At 41.7% G+C, this 16774-nt stretch overlaps 1 protein-coding gene and 1 long non-coding RNA gene across 11 annotated transcripts in view; one reads left to right on the plus strand and one right to left on the minus strand.

Annotated features, from left to right (window-relative positions):
- LOC132333305 (uncharacterized) overlaps window positions 1-398 on the plus strand; it is a 36380-nt gene extending 35982 nt beyond the window's left edge. The window contains exon 5 of the long non-coding RNA XR_009488126.1: window positions 95-398. This is a non-coding gene — a long non-coding RNA (uncharacterized LOC132333305). The remainder of the gene's footprint in view (window positions 1-94) is intronic.
- TCF12 (transcription factor 12) overlaps window positions 1-16774 on the minus strand; it is a 161442-nt gene that overhangs the window by 2297 nt on the left and 142371 nt on the right. For 3 of the 10 annotated variants that reach the window (XM_059858273.1, XM_059858274.1, XM_059858281.1), the window contains 7 exons: window positions 15662-15735; window positions 14666-14737; window positions 13714-13920; window positions 6788-6902; window positions 5811-5982; window positions 4602-4834; window positions 1353-1506 (listed from right to left, as the gene is read on the minus strand). In XM_059858273.1, coding sequence (XP_059714256.1) covers window positions 1364-1506; window positions 4602-4834; window positions 5811-5982; window positions 6788-6902; window positions 13714-13920; window positions 14666-14737; window positions 15662-15735 — 1016 coding nt within the window. In that variant the 3' untranslated portion in view covers window positions 1353-1363. The remainder of the gene's footprint in view (window positions 1-1352; window positions 1507-4601; window positions 4835-5810; window positions 5983-6787; window positions 6903-13713; window positions 13921-14665; window positions 14738-15661; window positions 15736-16774) is intronic. The other 7 variants (XM_059858279.1, XM_059858283.1, XM_059858277.1 and 4 more) reach the window with 5 other exon arrangements.

Below are 16774 nucleotides of genomic sequence, written 5' to 3' on the forward strand. Positions count from 1 at the left end.
AGGAGAAGAAAGAGGTTATTAGGAAAAGAATAATTAAAAAGCTTAGTATCAACACTAGAGACCTAATTTGAACTGGATTTGGTGGCATTTTCAGTCATTTAGGTGCAAAAGAAGATGACACCGAGAGCCCCTGAAATCCCCCGTTCCAGAGATATCTGTCTTGAAAGTGATATATTGAAGAGATTATTCTAAAGAACCTTCTGCTGTGCCTCTCTGGATAAGGGAGAAAGAATAATCTGCACATCTCAGACCTTCAGTTTGTGTCTGACTGCTCTCCAAATCAAGCAGTGCCAAGTTCACTCCCTCCTGAAGGTAAATTGCCATGTTCTTGTACAGCCCTTTCTGTCAACGTTGCACTTCAGTCAACCCACAAAGTTACTGCTATTAAAAAAGCAAAGACACCGAACTTTTGAAAAGCTGTTCTTTATATTTATATGGAAAGAACAGACTAAGTTGGCTGTAAATTAAAAATTGTCTGACAATTCCAAAGCAGACAATTACTCTTGTATGAAATAAAACAAATTAGAGAAATTCAAAGCATTAAGAATTAGAATATACGCAACAACAAGAAACCTCCCGAACCATAAAATTCAGTAAAGTTCTGATTTAAAACAAGGACACTGAACCCAGTTTTTAGTCTTTTTGAAAGTGGCAACAGGTCTACTGGAATACTCGATTTATTTTCCTTTTAAAATCGAGGTTTCCCAACTATTTAGAAAACCAACCAACAAGAAGAATAAACCCAGAAGACTGATATTGCTGTAGGGCCTCCCCATGAGCGTGTTTTAATGAGACGTTCCATACTGGGCTACCTTGCAAAGCTGCAAACACTACTTTCAGATTTTAACTATCTTTACCAATACAGATTGTGACTTAAGACAGTTCCCAGTCTCTGTTGGGCAAATGAGAGGAGTTAGAATGACTGGCCTTGAGCCAGAGAGCAAATCTCTCTGGGATGAGGGGTCCCTGAGACTGTATCTGCACCGGGAAACAATACGTGGATTTTTAAATCAACTAATGCGATATTTAGACCATTTAAAGATGTATAATTCATCTCTAATAAGCTTGGCTTATCTAGCAAGCTGTTCACTGTTCCTCTGATGTCATGCCAAGAAGGCCACCTGAGCCAAGAGATGTAGCCATTGGCAACAAGGCAAGAAAATAGAGACTGACGACAATTTCTTGGGGTTTTATTATAAACCCAAACAAATCTGCAGCCTTCTGCTTCTGCTGAGAGATGTGCAAGCACAGAGAAGTTCAGTGCTGCTGGCAGCTCAGGAACTGAACCCACCACATCCAGGTGTGCCCCACCTGGGCCAACACGAAGCAGGCAGAGCCATCCCCGGACGTACCTGGCTGGTGTTCACATATGACCCATAGGGTTGGTAGTTTCACTCAGGCCAGGGTGGCTTCCTGGGTGTGCTGTTGGTGGCTCTGCCGATACGGCAGAAACTTTTTCTTCTTCCCTTCTCTTAAGGCAGGCTGCTTTAGGGTTTAGGTTTCGTTCTGTAACAGAAGAATCAGAGTTCTTAATCTCCCATACACTGACACCACAGGCAATATCGATACAAGAACCCTGGAGCAAAAATAGCTCTGCAGCTTCCCTCTTCAGCTGCTGACACCCTCTGCTCACCCACAGGTGTCCAAAGCTGCAGACAATCATTACTGAAAGTCCTGCCTGACAGCTCCTAAACTGGTATTTAAAAACCCCAAAGAGACAAAAAGCCAAGCAAAAGCCCTTTCAGCAGCCTACATACGCCTTCAGAAACTTTTAAAAAGCACCTCCTTTATCAGCATAAGACACTTAAGTGCTAAATGAGAACTGTCTGTAATTTACAATATAATAAAATTGAATGCATCCATTTTGTTGGTAGGCTGAATTCTTACCAACCTTGCTGACATCACACTAGTTTTAGTAATGTTGCTGCTTCTTCCTTCCCAGTATTAGCCAGCTGTTAGGGCAGGGGAGGCAGCACACCCTGAATGGATACTTCTCATCAGCCTCAATCTGTGAAATCACCTTGTGCCCATCTTGGTTCAATCAAAAGACTGTGATGACAGTCACATACAGCAGGAGCATTATTTTTTTCCCAAACCCTATTTCCTCTCACATTAAAGCAAATACTTTATAATAACCAGCTGTGGAGCAGCTATCAAGGTATTTTCATCGGTGTGTTTCCACTTCCCCCTTAGCTTCAATAGATGTAGATTTGGATCTCATTTCTAAATAATGACAGTTTCTAAAAGTCAACTGTTTCTGTTCTTAAAAATGGCTTTTCATGAATCAAATACAGAAGATGTCAATCACAGGGGTCCAAAAGACACACAAAAAAGATGTAATATATTCCGCTGTGGAATTTAATCAACATTTTAAGGTATTTTCTAGCTGTCAGTACATTCTGTTTTGCAGTTGGAGATGGCAGATACAATTATAACTGCAAGAAGTCTGCCAAAACTGAACAGACAGCACAAGCCCTTTTCTTGCACTGCACAGGCACCCCTCTAGTAACTGCAGTTTAGTGACCCCTGTGCATTTTATCTCATCTGACAGAGACTATTTTGGATGGACTTGATAGTTCTGCTGTCACCAAAGTCATTATCAGCAGCCTCCTACTGCATTTCCTTAAGGATGAGTACTCCTAAAGAGTCTACCGGAAAAAACCCCAAAACTGCTAACTTTCCTTAATCACAGTTTTCTTTGTCTAAATGTGGCTTGCCTTGAAGTTTTAAAGATTTAATTACGTGGAAACTTTGAAAGGAAGTTAATTTACAGTGATTTAGGAAATGGAGATAAAAACCCCTGGCCTACACTGAAAGCTTAAATCTGAAATGGTTCATTTTGAATAGCACCAATCACAAAATGAGAAGCTTCTTTACCAGCAGAGAGAGGAAATTGTTTATGCAATTACACAAAGCACTGTGCAAGCTCCTGTGGGTGTCACACAAAGCTCTGGTCAGTCATCACAGGAACAGGTGCAGAGGGGGACGGGAAGACAAACGGGAGCCAGGGCCTCTCTCCGGGAGGCCCCGCGCCGCCCCGGCCACGTGGAGCACAGGGAACGGGAGGGAAGTTCTCCGTTTACACTGCCTGGACAGTGGGGCCACTTGAGCTGTTAGCACTGAAGGTTTCTACCACAGACACCAGGGTTGGAAGTCCTCTGACTGAGGCAGAATGATTTTATTAACATGGAGCTTCCTGTGAATTACAGAATCTGTGAGAGCAGGGAGATGCTTTCTAAACACTGAAACCCATGCCTGAATCATGTCCCTCTGACTTCATAATGCTCAACCTTATCTTCTAGACCATGGCAACCATTTTCAGACCAAAACAGTGCCTGAGATCTAACTCTCAGAGATGCTAAACTGGGTTTTACAATGGTCCCCCCTGCCATCTCATCTGCAGTTGCTCTGTGCCTCAGAAGAGCTCTGGCTGGAGACAGTGTGTTTCTTCCCCGAAAACTGCATCAGTAAAAGTGCCTGAAAACACAGCATCTCATCCTTACTGCATGAAGTACATAAGTTTGTGTTAAGTTAGTTATTTAGCCTCTTTCAGTAAACTTCTAACTTTTGCTTGGACCTTCTGTACAAAATGCAAGCAACAAATGAGAAAAAGGAAGTAAAAATGAGGTATGCAAAAATAAGACATTGTTATCACTCGGTGATTTCAGTGATTCAAAGATGCAGTTTGAGCAAATACAACCACTGACACATCCACCCCTCAGACTTTTCACTTGACACACTTCCATCAGTGAGGAAGATGGCTGCTAATGAGTCCCAAACAGCAAAACACAAGGAGACTCATTCGGGAAGTGCCACCTCCACAGAACGAGACCATTTCTGTTGGAAGGGACTCAGCCACCATCCAGTCTGACTGAGGGCTGACCAAAAGTTAGAGCAAGGTGCCCCAGAACTTCAACACGTCTTTGGCAAAAATGAACATGGAGAACTGTGGCTTCACCAACTCAAAAGAACAGAAGAGTTGAAGAACCAAACGTAATCCCTAGAACCACCTCTCCTTATGAGAATGAATGACAAAAAGTAGTTTTCCTTCTGCACCTACCAGCAAGCCTATTGTTTCTGTCTTGGAAAAATTTGAAGGAATCAGAGAAAGAAGATTCATGCAAACCCAGCTCTGATTCAATTACAGTACAAGCTTCCTCCCTCCCCAGTACATGTGTAATGCAAAATCTTATGAAAACACAAATAAATACACTGCATTTTAATATTTCAATTATGCGGAGTTCAGCCTAAAACAGATCTCTTAATATTGTTTAATCTTTTCTACTACAAAACAAGCGCTTGTTACAATTTAAAGCAAGATGTATCACGATTTGAATAAAAGTATTTACCTTGAAAACTTAAGTGAAAGGATGACTACTTGAACAGGAAAAAAAAGGTCAAATTATAAACCTTATACTCACTCTGTTTCCCTTTTTTAAAAAAAGGCGATTCTTTGATTTTTCTAAAGAACTTCGGCATCACTACAGAACAGCAAACACACTTTCAGTAGCTCGTGCATCTGGCTGAGCAGGTTTCAAGAGCCCCACACTGCTCCACGGACAAAGCTGCCACAGGCCTGCCCCAGCCCCGAGGCCACTGACCTCTCACTTGCTGCTCCAGGCTGAGGATCACTGCCACGGCCTGGTGGAGGATCAGCAGCTTCGTCTGCGGCTTCTCGCTCTTCAGGTGCAGCTGGCACATGCGGCCCAGCTCCTTGAACGCCTCGTTAATGTCTCGCACGCGCAAACGCTCCCGGGCGTTGTTTGCCATCCTCCTCTCCTTCTCTCTTTCTATCTTCTGCTCTGGGTTCAAATCCTCATCTTCGTTAGTACTGCTGCAAGAAAGGAAACGTAACAGGCTATTGAAATAACACTGGTGTTTCAAACAAGTGATCCTGGTGCTGACTCCAAATAGATAAAGAATAAAATAATTTCCTACAAAGTTTTTGCTATTTTCCAATGCATCAGCTTATATAAAAACACATTCAGGAATTTTCAATTTCACATGCCTTTTAAGAGTTTTACTTTCGTTAAAGACCGCAATGGCAAATTCTAGAACTACCTTTTATTCTACTATTCAGTGTAGAGCTAAACAGTTATATTTAGAATTCTTGAACTGCCTCAAATGATATCAAGTTGCATAGCCTTTTTTAATATAGGTTCATCCAATTTAGTCTAAAACTGTGCAAAACCTCTGTTCTATTAAAACTAACACACTAAATGCCACTGAACATGGCTTAATACAGATTATGCTGCCTGTGGTTGCAAAATTCTATTGTCTACTGTTACCTCAAATTTCAATGCTTGTTTCAGGCCTATCAGGCAGATGCGGAAGCATTTCCCCAGGATCAGCTCCAGTTTTGTGTCTGTGGCTTAGGAGGGGACAAAGTGTTTCAAGAGGATATTTAGGAACACTGTTTGGCCTCAGGCTCCCGGTCAGGAGCTGGAGCTCTCCACTGCCACAGACTCACATCCAGAAGGGCAGCCCTGGCCCAGGTACAAAGTATCACTAATTTCTGACACTGTCCCATCCTCTGTGCTGGGCAGGGCCCTCGATCTTTTGCTGCTTACAGGTACAGGCAGACATTAGGCATGGCACTAGCATAAGGGAATGCACACTTGACAGATGATTTTCCCAGCAAATCCTCTACCTTGTATTTAAATATACAACTACAACTTTTTCTCCCTTTCAGCTGCCTGTTGGTGTATGTAGTAACACAAAAGCCTTGCGACAAGTTTATCAAATGTAAGGACAGTGTGCTACTGAGCATTATCAAAGCACAGATTCTCCACGTTATGTCAGCAACGCACCTTGTTCTGCCTCTGGAGGAGACCTTGATATCCTTCTGGGAGGACTCATCGTCTGATTTCATGTCATCTGATGAGGGAGGTTCATGGATATTTTCATCCTTCTCCTTATGTTCAGACTTGATTTCTGTTGGACCTATAGCCACAGACTGGCTCTGTAAGCCACCCGACAGTGCTGCAAGCAACCAGAGAGCAGAGTGAGTGTCACAGCACTGAAACACTGCCCAGGACCTCAGCAGAGAATGGCAGTGAGGGGCCAGAGCCGAGACAACAGGAAGAACTAACAGAAACAAGAAATCCTGCTAACACTGCTGCACTTGGACATGTGTCATGGGTTATAAAGCAATCACAGCTCACAGAGCAGCTTGATTGGTAACAGCTTAGTCTAAGGAAAACACTGTTTGAGACAAAAGGACATTGAGTGAAGTAAGGAAATTTGCACCTGATGTCTGGGCTGCAAATTTAAGGGCAAAGCTGCACTGATATCGAGGCTGGGGTTTAGGCTGAATGTGCAACACCCTCTAAATGGTGCTAGCATGCCAAGAAAAGGAGCTGACTTGTGTTTCCTGCAGTTTACTTCTTCAGCTACAAATGGAAGGAACTGTAAACACGGGTGTGGAATGACCTCCTTGCCTTGGCTGTGCTGAACTCTGGTCTCAGCCCACTCCACAGCTCCCCTGGCAAATGGGAAACTGGGAAATGGCTGCAGCTCTGCAAGTGCATCACGGTCCCTTAAGCTGGAGGAACATGGCTGTAATGCAGCCTTCTCTTGAAATTATACTGGGATAATTGAGGGATGCCCTCAAAATTGTTGCAGGAGTCCCTAATAGTGGTGGTATATCAGACTTGTTATTAATTTTTATTATTCAATATTTTCTATGCCCCTATCCCTTGCACTGATGACATTTTACCAAGATCTACAGCTTCACTGGCTCTGAACTACTGCAGACCCTGTCCAGCATTAAAGCCTGGAAAGTTACCTCTGTAGCTGTCTTGTGTTTTATGATTTAGTTCTGTGCTCTGAGCAGAAACTGTACTGGGAAGAACTGAATGGTTGCTGTTGAGGCTGACTCCTTCTTCCCGGTGAGTCCCAACCTAAAGCAAGGCAAAGCAAAGATTTCTGTTAAAGATGTGATTCAAAGACATAGTCCAAAACCAGAAGTTTAAAACACTGAAAGTATTTGCTGGATTAGAGACCCAAGTTTAAATTCTTGCTGAATAAAGGAAAGATTTAGTTGATTGCTACACTGAAACACTTGATTAGACCTTACTGGACTGGGCTGTGTCTCAAGCAGTGACCAACCCTATCTGGAATAAAATAATCCAGGTATCTAACTATTCTTACCACCTATTTTTTCATCTATTCCTTCATAATACATCATGATTTAATTTCTGAGCAGCAAGCATTGAAATGAAGAGTCTTGAAAAATTCTAATTTTGCATAAACTTGAATTAATGATACTTATGTGAGACAGCTTTGAGTGTGCATACCTAACCTGAAGAGGCAACTTGTTAAAAAACTACTGCTCAACAGAGAATACTGTCATCAACTTCTATTAAAAAAATATTTGGTAGAGAAAAAAGAGGTAAAGATACACTGCCTGTATTTAAATAATTTCCATTTAAAGCTTTTGATTTCTAAAGGCACAAAAGTTCTTAAGCATTTATAATATAACCAACACAATACAATTAAACAGTTAAAAATTAACAAAGACGAGGGATTCTACTATTATTTGTATAGTTACAAAAACTGGCTACAGATGAAGCTTTTTATTGGAACAGTAGCAAACATGTCAGCTAGAAGATTAAGCCTTTAATTAAATAGGTTTATTGCCTGGAGTTACACATGAGAACCACTGTTTTTCAATAAATCCTTCAATCCTAGTAAACTGCTGAGCTTTGAATCCCTCTTGAGTAATTAATGCAGCTTTTACCTTTCATGTCTTAGTATGGGTTTTACCCAGAGAGAGATAAATACCCTTATGCAAGTTTATCCTTTGTTTAATATACACTTGTTCCTGTAAGCTAATGCACAGGAACAAAAAAAGAAAGGGGGAACCCCCCCTCCCCAACAACCCACAACTAATATCAGGTCATTCCGGGCTGCTATTTGTATCCATTGTTCTGCAGAAAATCTCCTCTTGTATACTGTGGAATATCTGTTGCTATTTCAAGTATATTTTATCATCCTCTGCGTGTAATAGGCTTTGTTTGTGAGAAGTTCTACTCTGGATACAGTTGGCCCTGCAAGCTCCTGCAGGAGTCATGAACTCGCTGGGAGGAAGGAGCTGAGCCTGGGTCTCTCAGGCTCAGAGACAACACTCTTTACAACTGGAACATGAAGCTCATTCTCACTCTGAACTCTTCAAAACTGAGTCTTTTCCTAATTCTGCCTTGCAAGTTGTGTGTTTTATTTTCTTCTTCTGGTCATGCTTAGTCCTAACACTTGAGGGTGCTTTCATTCAAGCTACAGACTATTAATTGTTTCAGGGCCAGGTTTGTTCCAAAATCTACTTCTTAAAAAAGGGAAAAATTTCTTAAAGCTGTGTACAAACTCAGCAGCTGTCAGAGCCCTGGCAACTTTCAAATCTAGAGCTAATCTAAAGGCAAGAGATTAGCAAATCAGTTCTGATAAAGGCAGAGAATAGATGAGAAATAAACCCTGCATTCAAGTCCATGCTCCAAACCTTTGAAACCAAGATGTACAAATTAAAAGCATACAATTTAGATTAACAGGATTTACACAGAAATCTTAAGAGCTAAAATGTTACCAAACTGACCATAACAGTGATTTTTATCTGTGATCTATGATATACCAAAAAATCCAATCTGGAAAACAAAAAACCCCAAACAACATGACTTGTTGAAAGTCACTCCATCCTATCCGGAGGCCAAAAGCTCTGTTTGCTACACTTACAACAGTACGGTGGCTACTTCAGGCTACCCAAGATTCAAGTATCTTATTTGGTTTGCTTTCCTTTCCCTGGACTCGCGCAGCATAGAGAAAGGGCTCTCTCCATCTGCATTTCAATGGAGCTCAACCTCGGGCTTCCTTTAAGTCTTCTGAAAGGCGTCCGGGGCCATTAGCTCCGCGGCGCTCGGAACAAACGAGCTCTCGACGTGTTTTATCGCTATTATTTGTAAGCGATTCCCAGTCAGGCGCTTTCCTAGCGCCAAGGGCCAGCTCCGGGGGCAGCGAGCTGCCGGCGGGTCCCGCGGTGCCCCGGTGCAGGCGCGGGGATCGCGGCGCTGCGGCGGCTCCCGAGCGCTCCCCATTTCCATACAGCTGCCCCGGCCGGCAGCGCGGGCTGTGCCGAGGCACCGGCCCTCGGAGCGCCGGCCCGCGGCACTCGCGGCAGCTCATCCCGAAAGCAAACTAGCTCGGAGCGAATTCATTCTCTCCGGCGCTAATCCAGCCTTGTTTCCACGCTCTCTCCTCCCTCTTCTCCCAAGCAAAGCTCGAAGCTTCCCAGGCACACAAAATGGGAGACAAACGGAAGGCCGGGCTCTGCCACACCGCAGGCAGGCAGAGCACACACACAGAGTGCGGGAGAACACAGCGGCGAGGAGCGACCAGCGCGGGCACCGCGCTCGGGATGGGCTGGGAGCAGTGACCAGGGCAAACAGCGCTCGGGATGGGCTGTGAGCAGTGACCAGGGCAAACAGCGCTCGGGATGGGCTGTGAGCAGTGATCGGGGCAGGCACCGCACTCGGGATCTGCTGTGAGCAGTGACCAGGGCGGGCACCGCGCCCGGGATGGGCTGTGAGCAGTGACCAGGGCGGGCACCGCGCCCGGGATGGGCTGGGAGCAGTGACCAGGGCAAACAGCGCCCGGGATGGGCTGGGAGCAGTGACCAGGGCGGGCACCGCGCCCGGGATGGGCTGGGAGCAGTGACCAGGGCGGGCACCGCGCCCGGGATGGGCTGTGAGCAGTGACCAGGGCAGGCACCGCGCCCGGGATGGGCTGTGAGCAGTGACCAGGGCAGGCACCGCGCCCGGGATGGGCTGTGAGCAGTGACCAGGGCAAACAGCGCTCGGGATGGGCTGTGAGCAGTGATCGGGGCAGGCACCGCACTCGGGATCTGCTGTGAGCAGTGACCAGGGCAGGCACCGCGCCCGGGATGGGCTGTACAGGCGCCCCGCTCGGCACCAACGCGTTCCCATCACTGCCCTTTGCCTGCTTCCTCCACACAATGCCAACCCAACACAGGCATGGCATCCAGCGCAATCACAAAAAACTTATCCCTCAGTAACCCCAGGTTGAGGAAAACAATAGTCCTATTACAAGACTGTACGTTGTTGTAATTTACCGGGTCAACTGTATTCATTTTTATGCATTTCAAGACTTGTACACAGGGCAATCTGCAGCCCCACTGACACTTGCAAATTAAAAAAACTCCAAACCTGAGGGCAGAACATATTTCAGTTGATTTAAGTGGTAACATTTGGGATCTGAAACCAGAAAACCAGTTAAGTATTTTAGGCAACTAAATAAAAACTAGACAAATCATGGGCAGTGATGACACACAACTGCATGTAGGAGAACCGAGAGTGACACGTGGGGAAAGGGCATCTCTGTCCTGTTAATATTGGTTCTGCATCTCACACTTTAGTCTGATTATTCATTTTGAGCATGGAGAGCTTTTGAGAATTGGAAAACAAAAATACCACTCTCGGTCTGAGTCTTTGAACTTTTCAAGCCCTACTAGCTGGTCAGTTTGGCTATGGTCATTAAAACCATTTTAGCCAAGGTGTGCATAATTAAGGCAATGAAAAGGGCTTTGTAATCAAGAATTTTACACTTCAGACAGCTCAGAGTTGTTCAGTGGGAGCACGATCTCTGCAGGGAAATAGCAACTCTGGAAGGTTTGAGCAAGAGCAGAGGTTGGTGTTGGCAAAGCTGCTTAAATGGCCTTTCATGCTTCTACTGGGGCAGGCACAGGACACAAAGAGGGAGATCACCAATTTTCTTAGATTTCTGTTATACCTGAAAAAACCCTCTGACTTAAAGATTGGGTTTCATCCTTAACTGAGTTTCCAGGCCTTTTATTTATTTATTTTTAATCAGTTCAGGCTGTTCTTTTTCCATTGTATTACAATGACAAATAAAAAGCAGCTTGAATAAGAACAAAAAGTATTACTTCTTAACTTTTCAATAATACATGAAATAAAATACAAATCAACTTCAAAGGCCAGTTAGCAAATATTTGATGAGTTTGAGATATTAAAAATCTATTTGAATAAGTCTAATGGCCAGCCCAGCTAAAAAGAAAACAAGACCATTCAGAGCAAGCAGGAAATGAAGTCAACTAGAGCTGTAAAATAAATCTGGCTCAAAAATTAAGCAAATGTTAAAATAAAACCATGCCTGGTTACACTAATTACATAAAAAGGAGTTAAATTACTCATTTCCTAGCTCCTTCTGCCAAGATCATCATCTTCAAGGGAAATTAAATTTATTTTTTTTCCTACTTTTTTTTAAAGAGCAAAAATGTTTTGTGCAAAGATCCCACCCTCCTTCAACAAGGAAGTTTCATTTAGTGCTGAATTCCAACGAACATTTCTTGACCCTATGTCAAACAAAACTTCAAAAATACGTAATCACCGTTATCAATGTTGACATGTCTCACTATGTTAGCCCAACACTCATTATTTTCTTAAAATTTACTGGATGTCATCTCAAGTAAAGCAGTATTTAAATCTGTAATGAAGGCTTAACAGTTCAGGTCCTGTGTCAAATTCTCTGCTCTCCTGCTTACTATTTAAAAAGAACACCAACCTAATAGTAAATAAGAGTTGGAAATTAACTGAGAGTTGAAGAAGAATTACCCCTTATACTTGGGGGGCATTACTGCAGTGCAGTCATCACTAATAGAGCACTCAGTCTGCAGCACAGCCAGATGTGCCAGCCCCTGCTCTGCACCTATTTCAGGACTCCATCCTCAGCCACGCTGAGCTCCTGCAATTGCAAATGATGTCAAAGGGCGCTCTCTGGGGACTGGGCAAGACCACAACTGGATGCCTTCTGTTGGAGCCAATTATTCTGATGTAACAAAATTAAGGTTAATCCAAGACATTCTTTAGCTGACTCACTTTACAAGCCAAAACTGATCTGCAAGCTTGTTTCACCAAGTGAGGATGAAATGTACAGAGAATTTTTTTTTTTGTTTTCTTAATTTAAGTTTATTTCTAACAGACAAGCTTCTGTCAGTCAAATAATTAGATGATAAATTAGGTCTGTATTACATTTAAGTTACACAACTACATTAAACTAGAGAAGATCAAGGAACTTCTGTCCATTTTGGAGAGTTGTTTTCCACCGTCCCCTATTTTAATAAAAACTGAGTTGATAAAATATTTATTGCAGCTTATTTAAAAGCAAAACTGAGATTTTTAGGTACATTTTGGCACTATCTGGATATATTTGACTGTGTCCGGCTTAGCAGTATCAGAAGGTTCCTCAAGTCACAGAAAAAAATTGTCACTGCAGTTTCAGCCACTCACTTTACACCACATCAAGAGCAGAGGTGAAAAAAGTTTTCTTTTGTAGGACTAAATTTCAGTCTACCCTAGAACACGGTAGAACTTTAACAACATTCTTTAAATATTAAATCTCTGTAGGTACTGTGAAAAAATTCAAAAGTACTTATGCATCACTTCTTTCATTACTAAAAGTAACTGTGAACTTGCATAGAAAGCTGAAGTTGGATGTGCATTTGGAAAGTACCCCCTCCCCAAAGCCCCCAAACACACAGAGCTTATAGAAAGCAACCAGTTCTTTTTGATGTTTACTGCAGTGGTCCTGAAATTAATATAAATGGATGTGTGACGTGCGAATGGGAGAGCCTGGAACTAATTCTGTTTTATAGAATACAAACCCTTCAGCAATTGGGGTACCTAATTATTTTGATGATAGGTGAAATTTTGCCTTGATCACACAGTACCCAGCTGTGAATCTGTTTTATAACAGAAAATTTCACAGCATGTAACTGGTCTTTAAAATTACGCTGTAAACATGCAAACACATGGCACCACTAAAACAAGCATGTTTTTAAAAGCTCTTTTTCCTTTAAGCAGTTTTGAGAAGGGTGGAATGAAAAGGAAGAAAAAGGGAAGTGAGCAATGCTACAAATAGATTTGTTTACTGTGTAATGCTTTTAGCATATTTCTGATCTATAAAAAGCTCAACTACATTTTTTCAGAACAGTTCACATTTTTAAAGAAACAAAAAGAGATGGATTGAATTATTTCACCCTTCTTGGGGATTAATCTGAAAGTAGTTTCCTTTTCATTGTTACTTGCACTACAGCTGTGCTCAAACTCCTTTTCGTTTAGAAGAAAAGTTTAAATTTTGAGCCTGCGCACACTATGGTTCCACATTCCAACAGCTTCCTCCCAGTCCTCTGCCAGCATCTGCTATTGAAGACTAGTTCCAATTTACAATAAACAGCTTTTCCAGACCAGAACACTTGAAATTCAGTCCTTCTCGACTGCTTTTCCCATTCAATCTCCCTATTCACCATTTCAAGGAGAAAATGGTTCTGCCAATTATTACACATCTGGAAAAAATGCATGTATAAGCTGAAACGCTCTCAGCAGAAAGTTTCAGCTTTCTGCATATGGTCACAGCAGGATTTTATGGGCCACTGACCAGGCCAAAGTCTAGGTTTTCCCATCTTTTTCCTCCCCCTCATTTCTGCCCACCCCCACTCCAACATTCTAATTGGAAACCCATAGCAGGTGCAAGCTGTCTGCCATCTTTTCCTCCACAAGAATCTCAAGTGGTTTCTTCCTGATAAATATTAGTCTTGCAGCCCAGCTCTGCCTCGGTAGGCTCTACAAGAGTTTCAATGCGTTAGCTGCAGTTGCTTTGCATAAACGCACACATGTTTTATAACAACATTACCATGGATGCTTGTCTGTTGGCTGTTACAAGGCTGGATGCTCCATAGTTTGAGTTCAGGCTTCCAATTGGCCCATTGTGGGATGGTCCCAACAAACTATGGATATCTCCATGGCCAGCTGACAGGCTTGTGGAAGGCCCCACAGCGTGGTTCCGCAGCACATGGATGGCATCATCCAGTCTGTCCAAGCGATCCTCCATCCGGGACTGCTGTGGGGTGCAAGAGGGACAGGAACACCCTTTACTGAATAAATTCCCAGGCTCTCTCACCACAACAGAGTCTATCTCGGAGGTATTAAAGATAGAAGATGAAATGTGGTATCAAAATAGTGTCAAAAGACTTTGAGAGCACCTACCAGCACTACAAACAAACAGGAAAAAGAAAATATTATCTGGAGATTTTGTTCAAGATAGCATTCATTCCACAAATAGGTGGCAGCTTTGAAAGTGAAGCTTATTATAAGGTTAATGTTACTCAGCTGCTATTATATTGCATGAAAAGAAAAAAAGGAATTGCTACAAAATAAGCTAATGCAGGACAAGAAAGAATGATCATAAAATCAGCCTCACCATGCTGGAAACAATTAAGAGAGGCAGTGGTTTTTTGAGAATCTGCATTACAAAAAAAAACTGGACGGAACTTCAAGTTATCATTTTTTAAAATGGACCTTCAAACAGATTGGGTATTTCAGAAATAAAAGTGAGTTTTGTTACTGTCGAAGTCTGTCTTAAAATGACTTTCTTTTAATTATTTTCTTTTATTAAAAGGAACACCAAAAAAAAAAAAACCACCAAAGCAAAACCAATTCTGACATTGCAGCTCTAGAAACTGAAATAGCAGGATGTTGGAGTCAAAAGATGGGTCACACACTACACTAATTTAAGTTTTTAATGGGGAATCCGAAGGAAGCGTTAATTGAAACACAAAAAGGCACCATCTAAAGTGAAATAGTACCTCACAGACATCCTTTAAGAAGGACATTGCATCTTGCAAATGCTCGTGAAGTTGCTGTTCAACTCGATTTTTCTGGCAAAGTCAAGACAGAACAGGAAGCAAAGCACAGGTTAAGATTAATTCAAAAAAGAGGTGAGGAAACAGCTGATGTGCATGTCAGCAATAAATTGTTAGTCAAGTTAATGCAACAGAGATCTGATTATATTAAGGTAAGAAAAGGCTAATATTTAACACTGCAGTTATGTTAGGATTCTAAGATGTACATAACAATTATATTTAATTGCAAAAATACTGAAGAAAAGAAATCTGATTTAACTTATAATTTATTCTTGTTAGACAGAAAAAAATAGAAATTACATCTGTGGAAACTAGAAATATTAAGCAAGTAATCAAAACCTTCCCTCAAATTTTCCCTGTTTCCTTCCCAATATTGTATCGGAAATGTAAGAAGGAAGTCAGTAAGTGAAATCTCTGCTGAATCCTCAAAACAAGAAAATTTACAATGCTGTAGATTACTGCCTGTGTGTTTTTCTGTAAAATGTTTAATTAATAAATGAACATTCCCAACAACAAATAATAATTACAAATAAAACGTATTAATACTTTAATAACAGTGTAATGCAAACAAGCCCTAGAAACAGCTATTTGAGGGAGAGAGGGGGAAGGACAAGTAAATGCGGAGGCATGAAGTCTTTATCTTTCTCCAGACTGAACTTTAGATAAGAATTAGCTATGGATTTGTGAAAAGGTACCAGAATCTCATAACAGCGCTTTAGCACCAGCTGTCCTCAGCACAGAAGCCTGATGCCCAAGGAACAGATGGTGAAAGACACACCCTGCACGTCTTATATTGTTCAACTGAACAGGCCATTTGTTAGCAAAGAATTCATTTGTAATGCTATCCTACTGTTTCCTTTAATGATATGCAGGATTTATACAAAACCAAGCCTTCAACTCCTAAGTAAAAAGTACTATGTTGCTTTCACCAATTCTTACCAAGGAGTGTAGAGAGTTTTCATAGCTGGGAGATGAGGGGGCTTGTCCTCCACTCCTCGACCACTGACTGGCACCTGTCAAAATTGTCTAGGTTAGTGCACAGATTTCCACAGCAGAAGTGGGAAGCAGAGACTGTATTTCTCAACATAATTAAACCCAACATATTCTGCATAAAGGTAAGCTAACATATGGGTATACAAAGGAGGACAAATTCCTTCATTCTGCCTTACTGAGGGATAATTTTCATATCCTGGCATCTGCAGGGTTAGATCACCGTCAGTGACAAAAGCAGTGACATAGTCTAACTACTTCAACATTAAAAAGTGGACTAAGCACACACACACACCATAGCTGAAATACCTGCTTCTGCCTGTGTCACCATAAAAGACCTGCTGAATACTTCTTCAGATTCTGCTCAGTATATGAAGGTGCATTTTTTATATTGTAAAAACACACAACAAAAATATTTAAAGTCATCAAATAGGCACCAAGTTAAGGAGAACTGGAGAACCATTTCTATGGCACCTCTCTCCTAAACGCAAAAACTTAAAACTGGATCTAAAAGCTTTACCCAGTCTAGTTGCACACCATACCATTTTAGATTTAGAAGAGTAAAAATATATCTAAGTCACTCCCATTTGGTATTTCAGATATACCTAAGGTAAATCACAGCAGAAGAATCATTGATTGTGCAACAAATTGACAATTAAATTCATATTACCTATGCACTTAAAGTTCAAAAATACAGCCATTCTAACCTGACATAAATATACCTAATTATCATGTAAATTTTTAAAATAATTACATGCGAAATGCAATAACTAATAAAGCAGTACTTTTAACACAAAGCCTGAAGTAGTACAACATGAATTTTTCTCACCAACTAATAATGCATCTTTTATAAAGATACTACATGAAATTCTATGGCCATTAGAGACAGCTTCCTTTCAGCCATACAAATGTAATAATAAAGCAATTACATTAATAAATTATGGATATACAATCCAACGCAGCTCATTAAAGGAAGAGCCTGTGGGCTTGTTCTTTCAATAACAGCCAGAGCTGTGCGTCTGGAAAACTGGGAAAAGGTTTAATAACATTACAGTTCCTTTG

This window comes from Haemorhous mexicanus, chromosome 13 (genome assembly GCF_027477595.1).
Source record: "Haemorhous mexicanus isolate bHaeMex1 chromosome 13, bHaeMex1.pri, whole genome shotgun sequence".
Lineage (NCBI taxonomy): Eukaryota > Metazoa > Chordata > Aves > Passeriformes > Fringillidae > Haemorhous > Haemorhous mexicanus.